This window comes from Scleropages formosus, chromosome 13 (genome assembly GCF_900964775.1).
Source record: "Scleropages formosus chromosome 13, fSclFor1.1, whole genome shotgun sequence".
NCBI classification, from domain to species: domain Eukaryota; kingdom Metazoa; phylum Chordata; class Actinopteri; order Osteoglossiformes; family Osteoglossidae; genus Scleropages; species Scleropages formosus.
Genome location: NC_041818.1, coordinates 29,606,454 through 29,630,176, shown reverse-complemented (window position 1 = coordinate 29,630,176; position 23,723 = coordinate 29,606,454). Strand labels below are relative to the sequence as shown.

General features: G+C 48.9%; 1 protein-coding gene across 4 annotated transcripts; it reads right to left on the bottom strand.

Moving 5' to 3' along the window:
* Positions 1-235: 235 nt before the first annotated feature.
* Positions 236-18,711, bottom strand: LOC108923074 (phosphatidylinositol 4,5-bisphosphate 3-kinase catalytic subunit alpha isoform). Of its 4 annotated transcripts, none has more exons than XM_018733547.2 (22): positions 18,146-18,711; positions 13,882-14,125; positions 13,135-13,297; positions 12,838-13,047; positions 12,405-12,655; positions 11,132-11,383; positions 10,764-10,849; positions 10,347-10,452; positions 9,991-10,143; positions 9,632-9,763; positions 9,345-9,469; positions 7,824-7,905; positions 7,212-7,376; positions 7,013-7,116; positions 6,435-6,606; positions 4,847-4,953; positions 3,836-3,957; positions 3,262-3,340; positions 3,001-3,171; positions 2,783-2,900; positions 2,456-2,607; positions 236-1,901 (listed from the first exon to the last, which is right to left on the bottom strand). In XM_018733547.2, the coding sequence occupies exons 2-22, from the start codon at positions 14,068-14,070 to the stop codon at positions 1,628-1,630; spliced, it is 3,213 nt and encodes a 1,070-aa protein (XP_018589063.1). In that variant the 5' UTR covers positions 14,071-14,125; positions 18,146-18,711; the 3' UTR covers positions 236-1,627. The 4 variants fall into 4 exon arrangements, with proteins under 4 accessions (XP_018589063.1, XP_018589064.1, XP_018589065.2 ...); XM_018733548.2 differs by lacking the exon at positions 18,146-18,711 and adding an exon at positions 15,811-16,090; XM_018733549.2 differs by lacking the exons at positions 236-1,901; positions 3,836-3,957 and having other exon boundaries at positions 2,515-2,607.
* Positions 18,712-23,723: the final 5,012 nt, after the last annotated feature.

Below are 23,723 nucleotides of genomic sequence, written 5' to 3'. Positions count from 1 at the left end.
CCCGTTGAGCTGGTGATGAGCAGGAGCTTTGACAGGCAACAAGCTGCCGGACAAAACACAACAGCCCCCCCACGGAGACCTGGACCCAGCGCCCGACGGAGCGGCGCGTGCATGGACCCGCTTTGGGAGCTCTTTCAGTTCCCTAATGGTACGCAGCTTCAGTGCTCCATCCCTGTGCCCTGCTAAGCGTGGTGCCTCCCCGCGAGGCGTGAGAGGGCAGTTTGTAAGTGTGCAAGTTGTCAGGTCGAGGTGGAAAAGGAGGGATTTGTGATCCAAATGGAGCAACGGGCACAGCTCTTATTACAGTCACAGTGTCTCGCGTGAGAAAACGACCGTTTTTGCTCAGTTTAGAGCTCGTTCGCTTGATACTGAATCACAATACAATACTGAGGTCAAACAACAACAAAAATGTTTCTCCCCTCTAAATGTAAAGTTGTGGGAATGTGGAAGACTGTATCAGCACACTCAAAATGGTTATTAACATCACCACTCAACCTAGGCTATGCCATTTTTAGCATAGAAAAACAAACAGTAATAATAATAATAATAACAATAATAATAATAGTGATGTCAAATTTGGCATCTTTGCAGGAAACAAAGTCGAAGCCATTGAAACTTCCTCAACTGAGATCCCGCTGCGGCCAAAATGCCCGTTCAAGCGACGTGCGATTCAAGGACCACAGGTGCAGATGATGCTCCTTGCAGTAATGACACCTAGAACCACTTGCCATCGGTGACACGAATCCTCGTTCACTAGTTCCCGTGCAGTGCGGTCAAGTAGTGCAGGAGCAAGGAGGAAACGCCCTGCAGTGCAGCGTGTTGCTACACATGCACAGGGTGCGGGAGCCAAGTCACCCTCGGCGCCACCACTGCCCCACGGCGAGTGCGCCTCGCGTGGCAGCGACGGTGGAGCCCCGAGCGCTCGCAGCGAAAACACAGTGCAAACACAGTCGAAACACAACCACTCAACCACTTGTGATCACAGTGCAGTCAAAACACAGTCGAAAGACAGTCCCGAAGAGTTCCAGTGCATTCAAAGTGCAGTCAAATCGCAGTCTTCCTCTGTCACGGCACGGCCCCAGGCACGGGAGCGAGCCTACCGCAGACAATGGGGGTGCAGTGAGAGTGCAGTAAACTTCAGCGGACTCTCCGTTGTGACTGTACAGCCAGTTGGCAAACCTCTTAGTGCAAAAAGCTGCAGCTGCTTTGTATCGCGGTTAGAAAGTCGCCGCTGCTCTGCATTTGCCCTCAGCATCTCTCACCGTGTTCAGCATCGGCCTGACGCAGGGTCTCTGGTGTTGGTGTCGGACACACTGAGCTCGTGAGGGTGCTGATAGCGCGCTGCTGTTCCTGCGAACTCTGCAGTTGGGGGGTAAAGGCCAAACACTTCCCAGCGGTCAGCACGACACACGGTGTATTGCTGCTCCAAGAACTGTTTTTTTCACTCCATGCCTTGGCACTTCCTTGCTCTCAACACAGCAGTTCTGCAGGGTACCGCAGTACCGTTCTTTCGGTTAGACCCTCTACGCACATGTTTCGGTCCCTCCCCTGCAGAATCAGCTCACATCTCATATGTGACTGTCTGTCGGAGTATCTCTGTGAGCATCTCTTGCTCAGCAGTCAGGTGTCAGTGCTCATTGGGCATGTGGCGAATGGTGTGGAAGATCCAGTCCATCTTGGTGGTCCAGCCGCCGTGGTGGGCATCGTTCATCTGCTTGGTGAAGTACTCCAGTGCCTCCTGCTGGCTCTTCTCCAGGGCAAGCGTCTTGCGCAAGTACGCAATGTCATCAAAGCTCTGGAGCTCAGGCATGCCACAGCCCAGGAGCAGTGAGAACAGGTTGATGAAGAGGCTGGCATGCTGTCGTATGGCCAGGTAGGCCTTGTAGCACATTTCCTGGAACCTGCAGCCAAGAAGGGAAGAGCCAGAGGACAAGGTTATAACTGTGGGGAACACTCATGCAATGCATTGCAGGGTGTGTACAGGGCCAGCTGGTAGCAGAGGGGTGATAGCTGTTGCCTTTGGACCCAAAGGTTACAGGTTTGAATCCCAGCTGCAGTAACCCTAAGCAAGGCACTTACTCTGACTTGCTCCAGTTTAAAATACAAAGTTACTCTGCTGTATAAAAGGGGCAAATAATTGTTAGTAACAACAGTGAAACTGGCTTTGGAGAAATGAGTCAGATAGATAAATAAATGTCATGCAGTGTCAAGAACTTGATACTGGGTGCTAGTGAGACCACATATGGATGCATGGTTAAGTAGCCCTTAGGCAGGTATGTGAAAGGATAGGGCATCAGTTCTCTGTGTGGGTGTATAACTGAAGCACTATTTCATGCGGAAGTTAAAACAAAAAAAAAAGCCATAATTCCTTATTGTTTGTAACTTGTGCCGTTCTCATTACACCGGTGTGCGTGTGTCCATGTTCTCCTTCTCATCTATGAGCTGCGAACTGCACCTTTCAAACTCTTTCGTTTTGGTGCACTCCTGTACTCCTTTACTAATGACGATGAGGAAGTCCTGCGTGAGAACAAAGGGCACTCGCTCCCGTTTGTAGCCAAACTTCTTCTTCTTGTGGTCGAGAAAGTGCCCGAAATCAATGTGGAACAGCTGCAAGGAAGGAGAGAGCCGTTTTATTTCAGCCGTCCCGCTAAAAGCGTCTGGATATTCCAGGCTGAGAAAGTCACTTTGGTTCAATTTACGCTCAATATTACGGCCTTCCGTCTGACCTCACGCTCATACATGCCATGCGGAATAGGGAGCGCAATCGCCATGGCCATGCTACCTGGCCGTTCTCCTTCACCATGATGTTGCTGTTGTGTCTGTCCCCAATGCCCAGGATAAATGTGGCCACGCAGTAGCCGGCGCAGGAGCGTGTGAACAGGTCGATGGCACGGTCGTACCTGCGAGAGACAGAGAAGGGCCTCAGGCCTCGGGCTCGGAAGGGGTCGCGCCGGGGGCAGGTGAGCAGCCTGCAGGTATGGACGTGGAGCAGAAACTCACGCCTCTCCACGGTTCTTGTCCTTGATCCAGTGATGCAGCGTATTGCTGTTGAACTGCAGCGCCCCCTTTAGGCCGCCCTTGCACTGGATCTGCATGATCGTGTACGAGTTTTTCACCACCTCGATCAGCCCTACGCAGTCGCCGATGGACAGGCAGCCGTACGGCAGCATTCTGAGGACAGACAAGACGTTGTAGCACCGGGGCTGCGCTGCCCAGTTGGCACGAGAAGGGCGATCGGATGGCCGAGGATGGCAGGATTACCGTAGGTCCAGTCCCTGGTTCTGCCAAATGTTCTCCATGATCTTGATGATCTGAAGAGTTAGCATGTCCTGCCGCAAATCTGAGGGGAAAACATACCAAGTCACGCATTCGCACTGTGCAAATACACACGAACACACGTTCATTTAGCAGACGCTTTCCTCCAAAGCGACATAGATCTTGGAGAAAAACACAAAGAGTGCATCACATCGATGGGAGGAGAGACTTGGATGCAGACGCGTGATTCTAGAGCACAGTGCACGTGTCACCAGTGGCTGCGAATACGCTTTTCCGTTATTAAACAAATTGGTATTAGTGAAAAATTATTGAACATTAGCACTTACACATGTATCGTGCGCTTGCGAGATGGCACGGGCATTCTCTCTCTCTCTCTCTCTCTCTCTCTCTCTCTCTCTCTCTCTCTCTCTCTCTCTCACACACACACAACAAATACAGACACTGTGAAGTTCATAAAAGATGTTATTATGCTATGCAGCTAAAAATAAAAAAGTCGCCGCAAGATGTCTTTAAACAGACACAACTGATCGCACGTGCTTTGCTCTCCCGGCATCCTCACCGTCTCCGTTCTTGAAGATGATTTCATTGTTGGTGAAGAGCAGCTCACTCATGATATCAGGGTTTTCCCAGTTCAGCCACAGCGGACGCTTTGCCGATGACATAATGCGACACTCTTCCAGCCTGGCGCAACACGAGAAGCTGAGAGTCAGTGGGAAGGAGCACTGAAGGCGGACCGAGGCTACAGATGAGTGACAGGAGAGCTGGAGCTTCTTGTTAAACATTTTGTGTGTCCATCGCCATGGAAGTGAAGCCTCTCCTTGTTCTGTGATATTTTACCATAGCAGGAGGTGCCGCTCACATCACGTCCCTAGGCACATCGTGTCGTTTCTCAAAACGTGACTAAGTGACAGAGAGAGTGTGTGTGCTCCACCGATGTATGGATGAGTGACCCAGTGTAAGCAGCGTATCTAGCAGTGTAAGTCACCGTGGTGAACAAGGGGTGTGGGCTGATGACACTACATAGAGTTCATTGGAAGTCGCTTTGGAGAAAAGCGTCTGATAAATAAATACGTGTAAATGTAAAACTTTGACGAATTTTACCTGCGCTGAGCACAGTGTTGGATATTTAAGCAGCGAGACGTCACAGACACACAAAAGTCTGGCGTATGTGGACACTTAGTAAGTGACTGAGTGGAGTGATTAAAAAAACATGTAGGATCTGAGCAATGGGATGGATAGTTAGGAAAGGCTGGAAGGAAAGTTACACGACGCAGACACACACGCAGTGCTGGGCATTGGAACAGTCAGATGGGGTCGAGCGCAGGCCAGTGGAGCAGACCACACACGGATGAGTTTAGTACCTTGGGTGCCCACCTGACGAACTGAGTTGGAGAGACTCAGAAACTGAAAGACAGACAGACAGGCAGGCAGACAAACTTGGTCTCCAGTGTGACATGCAGAACCTGAGGTTGCCCAGGTGGGGGACAGCTTTGAGGACAGGGGACATTTCGGGGGACAGGGAAACACACAACAATGACAGGAAGAGGCTCTGTGCAGGGAAAGATGGTACCTCAGGTTGCCCAGCTGGTGGACGGGGTTCAGGGGAGAGACAAACCCCTGCAGAGCCTCCATGTAGTCAGGGCGGGACATGTGCTCCACGAGGAACTTCATCTGCATCTAGAGCAGCCAGTGGGGACACACTAATGGACAAGTGGTCCACGAAGCACCTGCACGCTTCTTCCATGGAAAGTGCAGCAGACAATGACAGCGTGCTGCACCGCCAAGTGCAATCCAGCACGCACGCACGCACAGGCCACTTTATTAGGAACACCTGCACACCTGCTCCTTCGTGCTATTACCCAGTCAGCCAACTATGTGGCTGCAGCTTAGCGCATAAAATCGTGCAGACACAGGTCAAAAGCTTCAGTCAGTGTTCAGACCAAACATCGGAATGGGAAATAATTGTGATCTAAGCGACTTCGACTGTGGCACGGTCGTTGGTGCGAGATGCAGTGGTTTGAGCATTTCGGAAACTGCTGATTTCCTGGGATTTTCACACTCAACAGGTTTCTACAGTTTACTCAGAATGGTGCGAAAAACAAAAAGCACCCTGTGAGCAGCACTTCTGTCAGCACAAATGCCTTGTTTATGAGAGAGGTCAGAGGAGAATGATCAGACTGGTATGAGCTGACAAGAAGGCTGCAGTAATTCAAATAAACACTCCTCCTAAACAACAGCGGTGAGCAGAAAGGTATCTCTGAATGCACAACACGTCGAACCTCGAGATGGACGCGCTACAACAGCAGAAGACCACGTCGAGTTCCACCCCTATCAGCTAAGAACAGAAATGTGAGGTTACAGTAGGCACAGGCTCACTGACACCGGACAGCTTAAGCTTGAAAAAACACTGCCTGGTCGGATGACTCTCGAGTTCTGCTGGGACATCCAGGTAGTATGGTAAATGTTTTCGTGGCACACATTAGGCCCCCTAATACCAATCGAACATCGCTCGAATGTCACAGCCTGTCTGAGTCTCGTTGAGTGCATGCGCGGCCACAATTTACCCATCTTCTAATAGTTACTTCCAGCAGGACGATGTGCCAGGTGACGAAGCACAAGTCATCCCTAACTGGCTCCATGAACATCACAATGAGTTCACTGTTCTCCAGTGGCCTTCCCAGCCACCAGATAAGAATCTGACTAGATAACCTTTGGGATGTGCACACTGGGATGAATGTAAAGCTAACAAATCATCAGCAGTTATGTGATGCAATCATGTCAACATGGACCAGAGTTTTGAGGGAATTTTTCCAGCACCCTGTTGAATCATCACCATGAAGAACTCATGCTGTTCTGCGAGAAAACGGGGTCTCGCCCACTATTAGAATGGTGTTCCTAATAAAGTGGCCTGTGAGTGTACATAGAACTAGATACGTAAGTAAAACGACAGATAACTTTGCCGGACGACTGGGATTGCTAGGTGTTGGAGGACGTGAGCACTGCGAGTTATAATCGTACTGCTGAAGAAGAAACGTGATTTCCCACGAACGCCCCGCTGCAACCAACGCAAGTTCTCCCTGAACATTAGAGGTTACAGAGATCGAGCACAACGAGGAAACGGGGGACTCGAGCTGTCGCCATTACTCCGATCGCAGTACCTTCTGTGTCTCGTCCTTCTTCTCCTGCTTAAGCGTGTCTGTCAGGTTGACCAGCTTCTCCATGGCCTCCACCTGCCGGTTCAGGTGCTTCAGGTACATCCCGCAGGCCCGGCAGAAAGCCTCCAGCAGCAGGCCGAACCGACGCGACACCGTCTTGTTGTGCATCTCCGACCTAAACACGGTCATCATCACCAGTCATCATCAAGCAGCAGGTCCTCATCACCTCCATCACCAGCAGTGTCACTAGCGCCACAGGCACTGGTATGTGGACCATAGCACACTGTACCGTGTATCGGTACTCATTTTAGTGACCTGGATCCTTCCAGCAGCTGGACATGACTTTTTTTCCTCATCACTCAGCTCATTACTGACACTGACGCTCGCTCGTTCCTTACCCTATTTAGCTTTTATTTAGCGACATAATACCGTACACATTTCGCTGTATGGCCCCACCTCTCCTTTGTAACTATTATTCGTGATCAGGATTCGTAATCAAAGCACTCGTTTTATTTCTGGTCTCTTCAGTGCGACCGGTGTAGGCAATAGGACCGTCGTTTTCATCCGATCCTCATCCTCACTTGAGGTGCCAGAAGAAGAAGTGCCCGATCCTCTGGTTGGTCAAGGCTTTCTTGATGAGGAATCGTGCCAGAGGGTTGTCCAGGTACATTTCGTACTTGAGCACCTGCAGAAACACAGCCATTCAACATGAGCTCGCGCACACGGAAACGCGCACGGCTGCCGTGAGCACGCCGCGCCTCTCGCGCACTTTTCTTTCACCTGCACCAGCTGCAGCAGGTACTGGCTCAGCTTGTCGTCCGTCAGGCCCTGGACAAGGCAGCGCAGGGCGAACTCCCGCACCATGGGGTCGGGGAAGTTGCAATCCAGCAGCTCGAGGGCACTCTCGGGCTGCATGAGGGGCCAGTCCCGCAGCAGGCAGTACATCTGGGGCAAAAGGGTACAGGGCATGTCACAAGATGGGCTAGGATAGCACGGGGTAGGACAGGATTATACTTTATGGATCGCTGCAGGGAAAGTCACTCACTCACACACACACACACACACACCGCAGCTCTACATGACACATAACAACAAAGCGCAGTTATGCTGAATGCCGACAAGTTACACACGCAGTCGTAGAACCGACGTGAGAACGGTGAAGCCAGTGCAATGACACTTAGTGCTCCCTGCATCACCTCGCTGAGGAGCTAACAGGCGCTTGACTGGCATTACGGAGGCCCAGGGCTGTCGGTATGAAGGACCCAAAAGCGCCTCTTTGTGTACCACCGGTTCCCTTCACACACACACACACACACACACACACACACACACACTACCCCCTGGTTCCCTGCTCACTGTGTGCGCCTCAACATCGTGCTCTCACTCCCTTACTTGGGACACCTCGTCTCGCGAGTTCCACTTGACTGAGAGCAGGAGTTTGGGGAGACTCTCCGGGATGTTGACGCAGTAATGTCTGCAGAGAAACAGGCACACACACAAACGGTGAACAGCAGTGTAAATGTGCAACGTCGCACACGGGCATCAGGGCGTTTATGGAGCCGAGCTGAGAACCGACAAAGCGAAACCCGGCACTCTTTAGGGAAACGCGAGCGTTTCTTCCCGGCATTGAGCACCACTGCTCGTCTTCTTCACACGAAGGGCCACCGGACACAACTCCCACATGCCGGAGCTCAGGGCACGACCGACTTTGTTGCCCCGACGCTTCTCCTGCTGCTTGTTGATGCTGTCGGCCTGCTGTGCCGGACGCTCTCCTCTTTTCGAAAAGGGGACACGGGTTTCATTTTGTCCCCAGTCTCTCTCTGACCCGCTCTGCTTGAGGACAAAGGTAAACGGGCATCTTTGCTCCTATGCTCGGCAGACTCGAATGTGAAGCCTCAATAGGCTTCATCACCTCCTCATCTTCACACTTAACAGAAGGTGATCCAAGAGTCCAATTGCTGAATGACTTTAAAAACTGCTCAGCTTTGTAGCTGCAATCTTAGGGAATCCTTTGCGAAACCGTGCGCACAAAGGTGGGAGGTGCAGCCCCCTGCCCAATGGTTGCCGTGGTAACGGAATGGCGCACCTCCTAAATACTACTTTCTTACTTCTTACTTCTTAGCCTAGCTGCGTCTCCCCGTCTGTTTTTGCACTTTTCACTTTCTTTTTCGCTTTATTCTTTGTTCTTGCGTTACTCCAAGGCCTTTTCTCTCGCTATGTGTGTACGTCACGACGTTGCTCTTCCGTCACTCTTGTGTGTGTGTAGCACTGGTAGCACTGGTAGTACTGGTAGCACTCTGCACTCCTGAGGTTGCAGCCTCATACCCCACCTCCTGCTGTAGCTCCCTTGCGCCAAATACTCCTCCTAAATTTTGCCAGGAAAAATCACCCTCTGGGTCGGGTCCTGTACTCCTGTGTCACAGCTTTTCGCTTCTGGGAGCTCGTGTGAATTCCCGGTTTATGGTCTGCAAGGCAAGGGGGTGCGGTGGCGCAGTGGCGCAGTGGGTTGGACCAGGTCCTGCTCTCCAGTGAGTCTGGGGTTCGAGTACTGCTTGGGGTGCCTTGCGGCAGACCGGTGTCCCGTCCTGGGTGCGTCCCCTCCCCCTCCGGCCTTACGCCCTGAGTTGCCGGGTTGGGCTCCGGTTCCCCGCGACCCCGTATGGGACAAGCGGTTCTGAAAATGCGTGTGTGAGTGTGTGTGGTCTGCAAGGCATTTCTGTGAACTTTTCATTCATAAATGGAAAAGGAGTATAAATTCATGTGCTTCAACATTCTGAGTATAGTAAACGGAAGGATGACTTGCCACCAGAAAGCTGATGTCTGAATGGTTCTGTACAAGAGAAGCGCATCCTACATCATCTGTGTTTCACGTGGCAAGGGACCCCCATCTGCAATGACGACGTGTGTGCACACCTGTGCCTCCACAGGAAGTCCTTCTCCTGTTCTGATAGCTCGTACAAAGGGTCTCGGCTGCAGAGGCTGCGCAGTTGCTCGACGTCCACCTGCGACACGGTGCTGTCACACGCCAGCCGGCTGCTCTGTGAAGTGAAGGTATGAGGGTAGGAACGTGTTCCTTTTGTGCAACAAACCTACATCATCAGGTCAGCTTCCCTCCGCCGTCATCCTGGCACCCCATTCCTTCTGTCTTCGCCTTCCATCCTCCGCGTCCCACCCTGCCACACCTTCCAGCTCCCTCTCACCAGCCCCGGACAGTAGTTGTAGCCGAGCTCCCGGGAGATGACCCAGTTGGCATGCTCCTCAATCTGCTGCTCATCGGGAAATATCACTGTCTGGTTGAACCAAGAGAACTCAAGTTCCACACAAGGTGTCTCCTGGGAGAGGGAGGAAGAATAAAGAGGGAAGATTAAGGAAGTGCGAAAAGGTCAAAGGCACAATGAACTCACCTTTCTTGTCACAGCGTCAACAGGTCACCATTGCAGGTTCTGAAGTAGATGGGATCCCAGAAACTCACACATGATACGATGGATATGTGGCAAATCTTTTTACCTCACCACAGCTTTTCCATTTTTTTCTACCCTTTTCTGCCCCACCCAGGCACCTTGTTGGGGTTTGATCCAGCCACTCCGATGGGGTTGAGCAGGTCCTCCAGGCCATGAGGGACAGGCCACAGGCTCAGTGCCACCTTGCCACTCACAAGGGTGTCCTTGTAGTCAAAAAGGTTGACATTCCCCCAGGCTAACGGGCAGTGCTCCTGGGGAAACAGGTTTGGTATGTTTAAACACACGCACTCGTTCCCTCTCTCACACACACACACACACACACACACACACACACACACCATGCTTCAGTGTCAATATGAAATCAATACTTCAAGTTGTATACCTCTTCCACCCCAAACCCAACAGGCCCTCCCACTTCATTCGTCTTTCCTGTCCAACCCTGATGGCCGCGTACCTCCTTGGCTCCCTTGCGGCCCTTGACAGAGCAGATGGACAGACAGAGACGGGCTGAGCGAGGCAGTTCTGTCAGGTAGATGTCGTAGGAGAGCCACTCGTTCCACCTGGGAGCAACAGCACAGCCATATAGGAGCCAGTTTGTCATAAACTTCTGCAGATGATCAGGGTCCCTCAGAGTCTGGCATACAGGTGTTGAAGAAAACTTCTACATGTGTACAGTGGTGTTGTTCAGAGCACCATGCTTCAGACAGAGCAAATCCCACCTCGCGCTGTAGTACCCTTGAGCAAGGTACCTACCCTAAATTGCTCCAGTAAAGTTACCCAACTCTATAAATGGGTCAATACTTGTAGGGCGTGTGGAGGAAAAGCACCAGCTAAATGAGTAAATGTGGACGTGAACCCAGGCTTGGGTTACCTGGGGTTAGAGCAGGGAACCCTCTGGGTGTTAACGTTGTCACACAGTGGCTCTCCTCCATGGTAGATACCTGTTCTTACATAAATCTGACACACACACACACACACACACAGGCAGTTACATAGACTTACCAAACATGTCACACATTACATCAACACCACCTCCAGCTGGTGACATTGACTCCTTTCCCTGCGTTATATCACCAAGCAGCATCTTTCTTCTTCATCCTCCAGGCCATCACCCTACCGAGCCTCCCTTCTCCGCTCATCGTTTCCATCTGTCTTCCCCTCCCTCTCTTTCTGTCTTTCTCTCTCGTGAAAATTTTCCCCATGCAAGTGGCTCAATCCCTCACTAGCCCATCCACTAACCTTGTCTATGTCTCTGATGTTGACATTGACGTAGGTGGCACACAGTAAGCGAACTCTCAGTAGGGTGTTAAAGGCCCAGAGGGAGCGAGGGGGGCTCGGGTCCCCCCCCCCAGGGCAGGGGCTCGGCTGAGGTGTCCGGCGGCTGTAGGACGGGGCTACAAAGCCGCTGGCGGGCAGCTGGCTGTACAGGCTGTCCTTGGACACGAGCATGAGGTGTGGAAGCCGGCCCACAACGATGCAGCTCCGGATGTACTAACAAAGAGAGACAGGGACAGGGAGAGAGAAAGAGAGAGAGAGACAGGGAAGGAGAGAGACAGACAGACAGATGGCGAGAGAGACAGGGACAGGCAGAGAGAAACAGGGACACAGAGAGACAGGGAGAGAGAGACACGGACAGAGAGAGAGATGGATAGAGAGATAGAGAAGGTGACAGGGACGGGGACAGAGACAGACAAAGCAAGAGAGAATGACTTTCAGAAAATGTGGTTTATGGTCGCAAACAATCCAAAACTATAACAGCACAAATTACCTCATTGGTGCCATTTCCCGGGATTTTAATGCAGACATTGTGACCACATCAGTTTTGTTATGAATTTTTACATTTTTTGTACATGTTTTGACAGTGACTTCAGAGGATATTCATCTTGTAACGAGAAAAATCATAACAGTGCTGAGCCACACGAGCACGACCCCGTCACAGTGAGCAGTTCAGGGGCTCCATGTACCTCCACCTGGATTCCACCTGCGTGTCTACATGTGTGGACTGTAGTACGGAGAGTATGTGTGTATCTGACAACTACAGGAGGTCATGAGTCCAGTGGAGCTGGTGGAAGCACATCAAAATTGAGTTGTTAGGAATCAGTTTATTTTTTATAAAAGATGATTACAAACATTTCATGTTTGGCCAAAAAACAAAAAAAAAAAAAACAGTAATTTTGGTCTTCATAAATCTGTTACATTTTGTGTTGGTAAAGGGGGTACAACATGATTCCCATGTTTTCCGGTGAAGGAACTCTTTCTGAAGACGCTGTGTGTCTGCATACGCGCTCTTCACACCACTCATGCACTGACGGATGGAGAGTAAAAAGCAGTACAGACACCTCAATGCCACTTGAACAGTAAGGACAGTGAGAGGTCTGTACCACCGTAACGCAAGAGGATTCATTACAGAGCCTAATCCCCAAAGAAAGAGCAATCGCCTCGATAAAAGAAATGTGCTTTCAGAGCTCTTCAGCACCTCTCCACACGCACACTTTATTTGCAAAGTGCTCACCTTGTACTGGCTCAGCGGGTACTTCTCCAGCAGGTACTCATCGCAGCCACACACCTTGAGGATGTACTGGCCTTGGTACTCCTGCACACAGAGGCGCAACTGCTGCGCAGACAGATGCATGCTGCGTGTCTTCTTGCGTATCGCCTCTGCAATTAGCTGTTCGGGCAGGCAGTCATGAGCGATCTTCAGGGTGTACTTCTGCTTCGCATTGGAGGGAGACACGATCACCCAGATGGTCACTATGAGGCGACCTGCTTGGGACAGAGAGCAGCGTGTTGAACGTGATGGTGCTGGAGCGCGACAGGAATTAGGCAGGAGGACAAGAACTGCTCATAATCACCACATCGCAGTGATCAGGCCAAAACAATAAGGATTCATTCTTTGCAAAATCCATGCGCCAGCGCAAGTGTCAAAGGCGCAGCACGTCACACACCTTTGTCCAGCTTGCAGAAGATGTGCTGGGGCAGGTCAGGAGAGGACTCAACGTTGGGCGGGTACACGTAGAGGGCCTGGCTGTGGGCACCACCACCCTCCCTTTCCTCCATGGCTTCTCTGCACACGCTGAGAATGTTACGGCGGAAGTCCTGAACCTCTGGGTCCTTCACGAGCTCAAACTCGCAGATGGGCATCCCGATGGCAAATCCTGAGGCAAGAGCCACAAGCAGGTACATTAATCAATGTGACGCCGGTGGGGGGTGGGTAGAGAGACAGGTGCAGAAAGGACCCTGACCAATCTCCCTGTTGAGGATCTTCTCTTCCCTGTTCCCCAGCGGTTCAATGACTTTGAGAATAGGGTGGAAGAGGCGCAGGTCACACAGCCGCCGGGTCTCATCGTAGAACTCCTCCCGTTCCGCCTCCTGCGTCACTCCAACAAAAATATAGCACGACTCCTCCTGTCAAGTCAACAATTAACCCCGTGACGCACACCATCTCTTAGTGGACGTTCTACAAAATCAAGTGAATGCGGAATTGCAGGCTACGTCCTGTAGTTTTTGTTGTAAGGATTCGTGTTATAAATGAAGTAAGTGTGCAGGAAAAGTACATATCAGTGTTCAGCAGCACTGATTCTGCTGTTGGGAAATCATCAATGTGAAGGTGACCATTTTCCCCAGTTGAATCACTTCTGTGATTTATTGTCATTTTATCTGATTTAAGCAATACCTGGGACTCATATGATGACATGAAATCAGACCAAAAGTGTGAAAATATTGGATAAAAGTTGTAAACCAATGCAAAGGTCACCTTGAAGTGTTGGGCAGCAAAGCAACAGCTACTCAAACGATGAACCTCGGTGCAGCAAGCGGTAGGGAACAAACTAGGTTTGCTTGAGACTCTCATGTCTGCAGCTATGTCTCCTTCTCTCAATGTAATGCATAAATTGTACTTTTGCTGAGATGTACGTCGCTTTGGACAAAAGTGTCTGCTAAATGAATGAATGCAAATGTAACAGGAGAAACGGTGCACTGTGTGTGCTGACCTGTAGGAGGTGGTAGAGAGGATATTTACGGGCCTCAGCGAAGAGCTGCTGCTTGATGCTGATGAGAGGAGCTTCACGCAGGCACTCCAGGCTGACCAGCATGCCGTTGGGCAGACAGCAGTCAACGAGGATGCGTGGAGGCATGAGGTGCAGACCCCATAGCTCACCTGAGGATGGGCGTGGAGGCATGCTGGGAAAAAGGGGCACCTTCCCAGACCTCCAGAACAGACGAGACTAGTGGCACCTGAGGAAGCAGAGGATGGAGGACGGAGCGTCCGAGGGTCCGGAAATAAAGGAAACAAGGAAACAGTAAATGAGGTTTTGTGAAAGGAGGAAAACATCATGGCTACAGGAGTGAGACAAACACTGGCAATGAGCGGACGGACAAAGAAAAGGGGGATTATGGGAAATAATGCAGGGGTTAAGGAGGGGGGAGAAAGTAGAAGGAAAGAAGGAAGGAGGATGTGTGGAAGAGGAGAGGAGGGTGAAATATAAAGAGGAAGAGGAAGGGCTGACAAGGATCAGGACGGAAGAGACAAGTACTGGAGAGTGGAGAGGGACATGTGATGGCAGAGAGGACGTTCATCGTGGGGGGGGCATGATGGAGCCCTGGCACGGGAAAGGACATAGACATGGAGACATCAGGGAGAGAAGCTGTGCTTCATGAATAGCCATAAAGAGAAGCACTTGAGTCCTTATGTAAAACATCCGGGTTTCCTTTCACACGCGCACGTGCGGTGTGTGAACAGCTTTCATGTCACCGCCACTAATTCCACACGCAACGCCCCCTCTCGTCATGCGGCGTCATCATTCTGCACGAGGTGCCGCGAGACGAGAGACACGCAATCACACGCAACATTGTAACAAAGCGCTGTAACTGCGCGTGGCGGCGCCGAGAACAAAGCGGGGCGGCACGAGGAGCCAGAGGAGCCAGAAAGTAGGACAGAGGCGGAGATCCGCTGGAGCTCCACGAAGCCAAGGGCTCCGTACGGTACAGCCCCACACGGTGTACGTGGGGCCCACGCGTTGGCCCGACACCCCCAGACCGGCCCCACGCACGCGGCCCAATAAGAGCACGGGGCACAGACGCGCCACTGACTCCGCGCTCGCGTTGATGACAAGAGTAACGTTCAGGACCTCGTCGCAGTGACAAGTGACAGAGATAGAAACCAGAAACGCCGACGTTACAAATAGATCATAAAGATGAAGATGAAACGTAACACACACACACACACACACACACACACACACACTTCCTTTCACCAGCTGTATTGTTTCCCCCGACATCCCGAGCAGCATGGGGGCCGCGGAGCCACCGGTGGAGGGAGAAAGAGTGTGTGTGACTCTCTACGCCTTCATCATAATCGTCATCATCATCATCATCATCATCACTTTCAACAACAACATCACAGAGGCCATGCGATGCGGTGACACTGTGTTACACAGACCACAACATCACAACACAAGTGATCCGTGGACCCGACCGTGTCGTGTGTCTTTTCAAAAGCTCACGTTTATCACTGTCACACGTGCATTGTGAGTGTGTGTGCGCGCGCCCCTGGCTGGATCACATCTTATTATTCGTCTCTCTGTCTTCCTATTTTTTTGATCGTATCATCCAAATTAAGGCAGACTGATCATGTGGTGGACTAGTGGCAAACATAATTATCCTCATATTTTACATTAAATTACCGTCGGAATCACTGCACACTGAAGTGTTGTTGTTGTTGCGTAGTGAATACATTGAATAAAAATGTATTATTATTATTAGAGAATGAAAGGTGACACAGCGGGTTTGCGGTCCCGAGATGACCCCCCGTCGCGCCTCTCATTTCAGCACCACCAGCATCAACAATATAGCAGCATCTCCGCTCCGGTTCGGTCTACATAGATAGAGAAACACGAAACTGTACGGTACCGTAGACTCACCTCCGAGCCACACGTATGAGTCTACGACCCAGATTGTCCTACTAGTGCGGTGTCCCAGTATCATGGGCTCCACAGATAACAGTGCACTTTGCTGGCGCGTGTCTTCCCCCGTGCCACCGCGCGAGCCCGGGGGGGAGTTTGGTCATAGCATCTCCGCGGGGGTCCCTGAGGTGGTCCCCATGGTGCTCCCCATGGTCGACCAGACTGACTCTGCTGCCGGTGACTCTCCGAGTCCACGATTTAAACTGAAGACAATGTGTTCATCCGGGAGGGGGATGGGGCGGAGAAGGGGTTGGGGGGGGGGGGGGGGGGATGAGGTTACGATCGGCATAATTCATTTTTAAAGGGGACGCAGCCGTCGCGAGGGCCTTAAGGCTCCTGTTCTCACTGATTTTAATGCAGATTCCGAGGACACGTTGAGGACATTATCAACGGATGGTGTGATGCTCAGAGGATGGACTTCACTTCTACTTCAAGTGTTATTTCTTGTAATGTTTTTACAAAAACATGGTTTTATCACAAGTCATCATTAGTGTAATCTATTTATCTCACCCCAGGCTTCTCCACCAAGGTCACTTACATTGTCAGGTTTGTGGCTTAAGAGACAAACAGTGATTTCCACAGTACAACAGGGTATTTTCATCATGGCAGTTACAGTAGGAGCAGGATTCCAACCCAGGACCTTCAGATTGCGATGGCCCGAAGAAGGACTACGCCCCCTGCTGCAAACACCTCTTAATGTCACTGACATCCCATCCTTTAACATCCCAACAACATGCCAGAGAACGCATGTCTAATGTGTAACACCACTTCAACGCAGCATACTCATTATGCTTGAAAGTGTTGTTTTACATAATAACCTTGCTGCCGGCTGTAGCACCTTGAGAGGCCACACCTGGGGGACTCCTTAATGACCAAACAAGGCAATCTGATGATCTAAGAAGACGAGGCATAGAACAAATTAAAAATACCACATATCCACCCATTGCTGCCTCACCAGTGGTCATGTTGCAAAGTTAAAGTATCAGTTATTACAGCATTGAGGTTACAATTACCTACCTATTTATTCACCTGGGTAATTTTACTGGAGCAATTTCTGGTAAGTACCTTGCTCATAGATACTGCAGTTAGAGGTGGAGATTGAACCTGCAATTTTTGCAGCTAAAGGGAGCAGTGCTCACCACTACACTACCAGCTGCCCGACTGCTTAATGCCACCGATGTGAACAATATAGCCCGATTAGAACTTGCTCTGTATTGTATTTCAGACATTGCTTGAAGAACCAAGAATGTGAGTGCTTCTTTTTTGCTGTGGTTCTATTCACATAGACAGCAGTTTGAATCATCATCATGTTAATAGTCCATTTTACTGTAAATTATAATTCATTAAAAAAAAAAAAAAAACGCACACTTCAAGCAGATCTGTGCTGATCTTGTTTTTGTTTTTCTCAGGAGCAAAACGGTCAGAGTGACAGATGTGCCCAGTTGCCAGGCAGATATGAGCAAGCTTGTCACCACGGTAACCACAGGATGAGCCACAAAGAGTATTCCGTCAGCCCCCCCACTGTTCATGTTTACAGTAGAGATTATATGAAAATGGTAACATGATGCTTCCCTCTGCATGGGATGCATTCACAGATCAAAATATTACAATCACAGTCTTGTCCTGTACAGGACTGCTGAATGCAAGTGTTTCTCGTATATTATTAGGTGTTCAGATGGAGTGTGTACAGCACTACTGGTGTTCAGACGGAGTACGTACTGAGTACTTGAAGTTACGCTAACAGGAATTGATCAGTAATTCAATTCCGAAGACATACTAGTAACACACTAATATGTGACCATCACTGCTCTACACTGTTGACCTGCTGTGTAAAAAGGAGTTTTATTGCAGCTTCAGCAGAGTAACTATCGGGGTCCCTGACAGTTTGTGCATATTCACTGTATAAATATCCTAAGAAATTTTTTTTCAAAGTCAGTTTGGTTAAGTTTTTCTTCTTATATCAGATGGTGTTAATCTGTATGAATCTTTGTGATTTATATTGGTTCATATGCTGGAAAGCAACAAAAACAATAAATATTATAAATAAATGTACTGTAAATGTAAATATTACAGTGATACGGTAAAGACTCCAGTTGTATTATGGATAAATATTAAAATTATATTTGTTAAATTTGTTAAATTTCAAAATTTGAAAGAAGAAATGAGTGAACAGCATTGAAAGATGAAAGGTTTAATTACAATTAATTTAAAATGATTTACGTAATTACTTGATGCATTTGCACCATTAATATATATGGCCACAATAAAGACACCACATTTTTTTAGAACTTACCAAATTTTGCCTTCCGGGGTCATAAACTCAGAGTTTAGGATGTTCCTTGGTAATTTCACCCACTTTGCTTTTTCTGACTTTTCAGAGAATTTTCCCTTTTGGTTTTAAGCTGCTCTTCAACGATTCTGCTCTTTTTGCAGTTGAACGAAACCTTATTTTTCCAGAGGTTCCAGTCGCGGCATGTGGACACTATTACCGCTCTGTTATAGAGAAAAAAAAAACCCCACATGAGCACGATCTTCACATAGACCCTGAAGTATACATGTAATAAACCATTTCTTTCCCTTACTCTTGCTCAAATATGGAATTACTGCAATATAGGATTAATGCTTCACAGAGGTCAAGTCTGCCTAAATACGATTCTCTTGCGGTTTCTCTGCTTCACTGGGAAATAACCCTTCAACACCCATGTGCATGTGCAGCAATATCCTGCAGGTATGAAGCCACAATTATCATCGTGTTCGGAGTTGGGTCCTGGGCTGTGCCACTCCATTGTTCACATTTTCCTGTTTTCTCTCCCATTTGTGACCACCCCTCCTCCCACCGAAGCCCTGATCCTGCTCCCGCTGGTCCTCCACCCACAAGCTTTTTCCAGCTCCTTCCAGCAAACAGTAGTAGGGTGCTTTCCCACACATCTTCATTGAAAAAAAAAAACAGCCCAAAGCACTCAGAAGATGCAAAACAGCGGAGAGACTCTTCAGTGCTGGGAAAGAAAAACAAACAAGTTTGTTTTGGAGGACAATCCGGTCATCTGATACTCTCAGTCCCACTGTGCCCTGTCACAACATTTTTTTACAGTTAAACCTTGAATTCTACATCACATGAAGTTGTACGCGATCAGTTAAAGTAATTGCGTTTCATGATGTTATTAGTTTATGAAAACATACAAATATGGAATTAAAACAGCACACTACATTACTCAAGACACAAGAAAGTCTCCCTCCCACAGTTTCTCGCACGTCTTCCTCTTGTCAGGAGTCCAGGATCTCAGTGTCATCCTTGTGAAGCTCTCTTTCTCTTTCCTTCAAGCCCACGCCCTACTCGCCTTGCATGTCTCAGCTTCCTGGCCTTCATTCTTCTCTTTTTCGCTCTCCATTTGCATCCTTGCATACTCTGGTGGAATGCCATCCTCATCTTTCTGTCTTTTCACTCAGATCCTCTTCCTTTCACTGCGCATCTCTATTCCGTCCGCCTGTCACCTTCATTTCCCACTCGGTCACATTTTGCTCTTCTTTCTGTTTTTTCTGCTTTCCATCCCCCCCATCGCTGCCGTTCAGCCGCTTCCTGTCTTCTTTGGATGTACAAATTTCCACTACAGCCTGATCTCTCGTTCTAGGCACTTCATTACGAAAGAACAGAAGTGACTATTTTGAACATTTAAGCATTTTCTCTTGATGAAGTGTAATAATGTTGTAGCTCAGTTAATTTAGGGAAACCTCTGTATTGCACTATAGGTTTAATGTAGACCTATACTGGAATAAGAGTGTATTTGAGGGGAAAAGGTATGTATACGTAAGGGAAAAATTGTGATTATTACTTTTGACATGCCTTCCTGTTTCATTAACAAAGCAACCACTCTTTAGATTTCTGCTAAATATGTGTACCGATCTGTTTTGTTTGTGAGTTTCATTTCTTGACGTTCTTTCTGCTTGGCGATTGAGGAAGTCAACACTTTACGCTCCTTCTGTGCTTCCTCTTCCCTTCCCGACTTCAGTGATTTCCCGTGGAGAACTTCAGCTTCCTCGGTGGATGAGCAGGAGGCTCGGTGAAGCATTCGGACTACACGTCAACGGTTCACGGGGACGAACTGGATCTCAACGCTGTAGAAAGGGGAGGAAAATTTCTCGATAGAGGATCTTTATGAGAAGAAAACAAGAATCCTATTGGCACAAGGTTAATCCAACTTCATTGTATTTATTGTAGTCACAGAAATGCTTAGTCAGGCATTTCCTGTTTTGGCCACTTAATCCATTTTCAGTGCCACGTGAATGAAGGAACTTCCCAAAGTGAGTGACTACAAACAAGAAATTTTAGTTGTCCACTTTCCACTATCAAAGTACACACTTAAAATGACAACGAATGCTTTATTCACCGATATTCCACGTTAGCTTATGATGATCTAGTACAAATAGGAGCCAAAGCAAATTACAGAAAATAAGTGAATGATACATGAACGAACACGCAAGCCTGTGTGTCTTGAATCATTAATGTGACAATGTGTACGGGAAATGTGCTTTTATTTGTTGCGGTCATAGCGTGTTTGTGAGTGTGTACTGCGACACAGAACATGAAGGCAGTTTGGGAGAGCCCAGTAGAGGGCCCCACCCCCGTATGTGCCAGCACTGACACGTAGTTCACTGGGGCGAGGTGGCAAACCTTTGCCCCTGTCTTTCTGGAGCTGTAATTTTTCCATTACAGTTTCCTTTCATTTCATTCATGTGGCCAAACAGCATGGGAAAAGAAAGAATGGAAAAAGCAAAGAGCTCAGCCGCCGTCTGTTGGTCATAACCATGGGGTTTAATTTCCACCGCAACATCTCCAAAACGTTTTTATCAAAATAATTTGTGCCACTTCTGGGTTTAATTGCAGTGCTGGTACACAACACTCACATCACAGTCACATCAAGTTTATGTCATGGTTCTGTTATGGCCATATCAGGTGACTACACTACCCACTGACTGACACTATGCAGTGCGGTACTACACAGCCACCCACAGCTACAGTAGCAATTGATAAAGACCGCATATCCCGGGAAGGACACGGGTCTTTCTTCCCCCGGAGAGTAGCACTTCGCCTTTCTATAAACAGAGTTAATACCGTATGGTTTTCTTCCTGAAAGGGCGGTATCCACAAATTTTTATATATAAAAATGCACTTGTTAAAATATGAAACGTTTTCTGCTCTTGGTGGCACAATGGGACTGAATGGCAGCTGTTGAAGAAAAGAGTCGTTTTTGCCCAGGGCGTCAGACGGGGAGGGGCGGGAAACTGCAGGCAGAGATTTGGACCCCTGTTGAGGCGGTGGGGGGGTCTTTAGGCCAGTGCTTCGAACCATTGGCTCATGGTGAAAAGACAGTCCCCGAACGAGGTTTAATAACAGTAGAGACCAATCAGTCATTTTAATGTCATCAGCAAACCCTTCCGCTCTTATGGAAAACTGAGAATAATTAGGAAAAATGTGCAAACACTACCTGTGTACTTGGGTTATACTGTATCTTCAAGTTTTTAGTGAGCGCTCTAGAGCACTCCTAGTATAAAAAAACAGAAACCATATGGTGAAATGCAAACCCTGTACCATCGCAATAAACACCGGCTGCATGTTGTACTTTACCGTGGCAATCGTGTACAGGCAGGCCTGCTAAGTGCAGAGCACAGTAATGCACAATTGACCACAAATATCCTCAATCTGTCTGCATGTCCCAGGGTGGATAATACACTCTTAAGTGTGGATAGCATGTTTGTATACAACAGTGAAGATAGGGTGACTTACAATGACCACTGTAGTATTCATACACCTTTACCCAAGGTGACCTACAGTGCTGAACACACCACCTACAGTAAATCACTCATCTGTAGGCTACGCTAGAGCAACACACGCACGCGCTAGGGAGAAATTAGAGTCACCGATTCACCTCTAACGTGACTGTGGGAGGAAACTCGAGCACCCAGCCGAAACCCACGCGGACAGAGCAGGAATCGAATCAAACGTCCTCTTGCACCATTCATGCGCGGTGCCATCATGCCGCCCACTGTTACCATGGTAAACTGATTCTGTAACAAAAGGAGGTTCATCAGACTCCTTCAGACACGTTCAGTTGCAGGATGTTACCTTTCATATAATAACTGTTTATTCTTGAGCGTCATTATTCTGACTTTACTGAACAACTTTACCTTAAAGACAGCCAGACTTACAGTGCATAAAGCATAACTGCCATTCAGTTTCCTAATGTTTTTATTGAAGATTCGAATGAGGAATGTTGGAGAAACTGAGTAAGTGGCCACAGTGCCGGTGAGCGATCACAGGTCAACAAGTGCCAACGAGGTGTGCAGCTGAGAAGGCCTGTGGACCACAGGAGCTGTGAAGATGCTGTAGATGGTCTGTGGAGCAAGACGACCAGGTGATGGAGGATGGAAAACTGAGCGGGTGGATCATCAGCTCTCTTCCACTTCACTCCAAAGAGCTGGAACTTTTTCCCGCCTGAGGCTTCTCCTCCAGTACGTGTCCAAAGGCCAGCGAGAGGGAGGCCAGTCTGTTCTGGAAGGCCGTCCACACCTGAGAGCGTTCAAAAGGAGAGGATGTTCACCTCATTCGTTCGTTCGTTCGTTCGTTCCTTCGTTCAGCGACAGGCTCGGGACAGCAGCAGAACATAAGCCGGAGACTGTGAGACAATATACAACGTACAGCAACCAACATCCCCTTGGTAACACATTCAATTGCCACGATGTCCTCCGAAGAACACTGCTGTCCAAGAGTCCAGACACCTACCTGAGCGAGGTGCTCCAGCTGAGTTGTCCTCTCAGCCCAAACCTGCAGGTTACTGTTCAGCTCCATCATCAGCTCTCGGGCCTCGGCCAGACTCTGAGGACACCGTGGACGTGTGGACAGGGAACATGATGATCATTTGGACATCTAGATTACACGTCTACACAGACTACAGACAGTACAAACACCACGGCACGGACAGGAGCAGGAACGAAGAAGAACTCAAAGAAGAAGCTGCAAATCATCATTGACAACTTGCTACATCTGGACGAGAGAACCGCAGTTTTATATAATAAACACAAAAAGGAAAAAGAACTCGCCTCCGCTATGTTGTCCAGGTAATAGATCCTCATGTGGTGGAAACTGCCGGAGTCCGTTCCCGCCATTGTGGCCCGGATCCCGCGCGCGGTTCAATGGCCAGGGACCGTCTCAAAAGTACAAAGTTACCAGGGACCGTCGCAAAAGTACAAAGTTACCAGGGACCGTCTCAAAGTACTCTAACGACCCCGCGTTACTGTTTTAGGAGGGAAACTCCTAAATGTAAATAGTTGCATTCTGGAGAATAATGTGAAATGTGGGTATGCAACAACTGGGGGCATTTAGGGGGAAAATGATGGGGTGACCCTGTCTCCTGACTGACTGGTGTGTGAGGAGCGAGCCTGGGGCGCTAAGCAGGCTGGGACGGCTGGCTGTATCATATTTACGTGCAGGTCCTGAAGGAAACGGGGGTCCTCGGACCGAGAGCATTATTTCGCTGGTACCGGTGTTCAGATAAATCGTTTGTAATGAACGCTGCCTCTGTGTCCTTCTTCGCCCCATCCAAACCCACGGCGCTGAGCGCTACAGTACGATATCGCCAGGGACCGTCTCAAAAGTAAAATATCTCCAGGGACCGTCTCAAAAGTACAACATCATCACCATGTGAAAGCCGCATTTTCGTGTATTCACATAAGAGAGGCTTTTTTCCAAAGCATCTCCCAGCAGTCGCTGTGTAGTGTTTAGCCCACACCTTTCCACCCAAGGTGATTTACAGCTCTATATCTTTTGACCATGGATGGGAATATTAATTTATTTAGCTGATGCTTTTCTCCAAAGT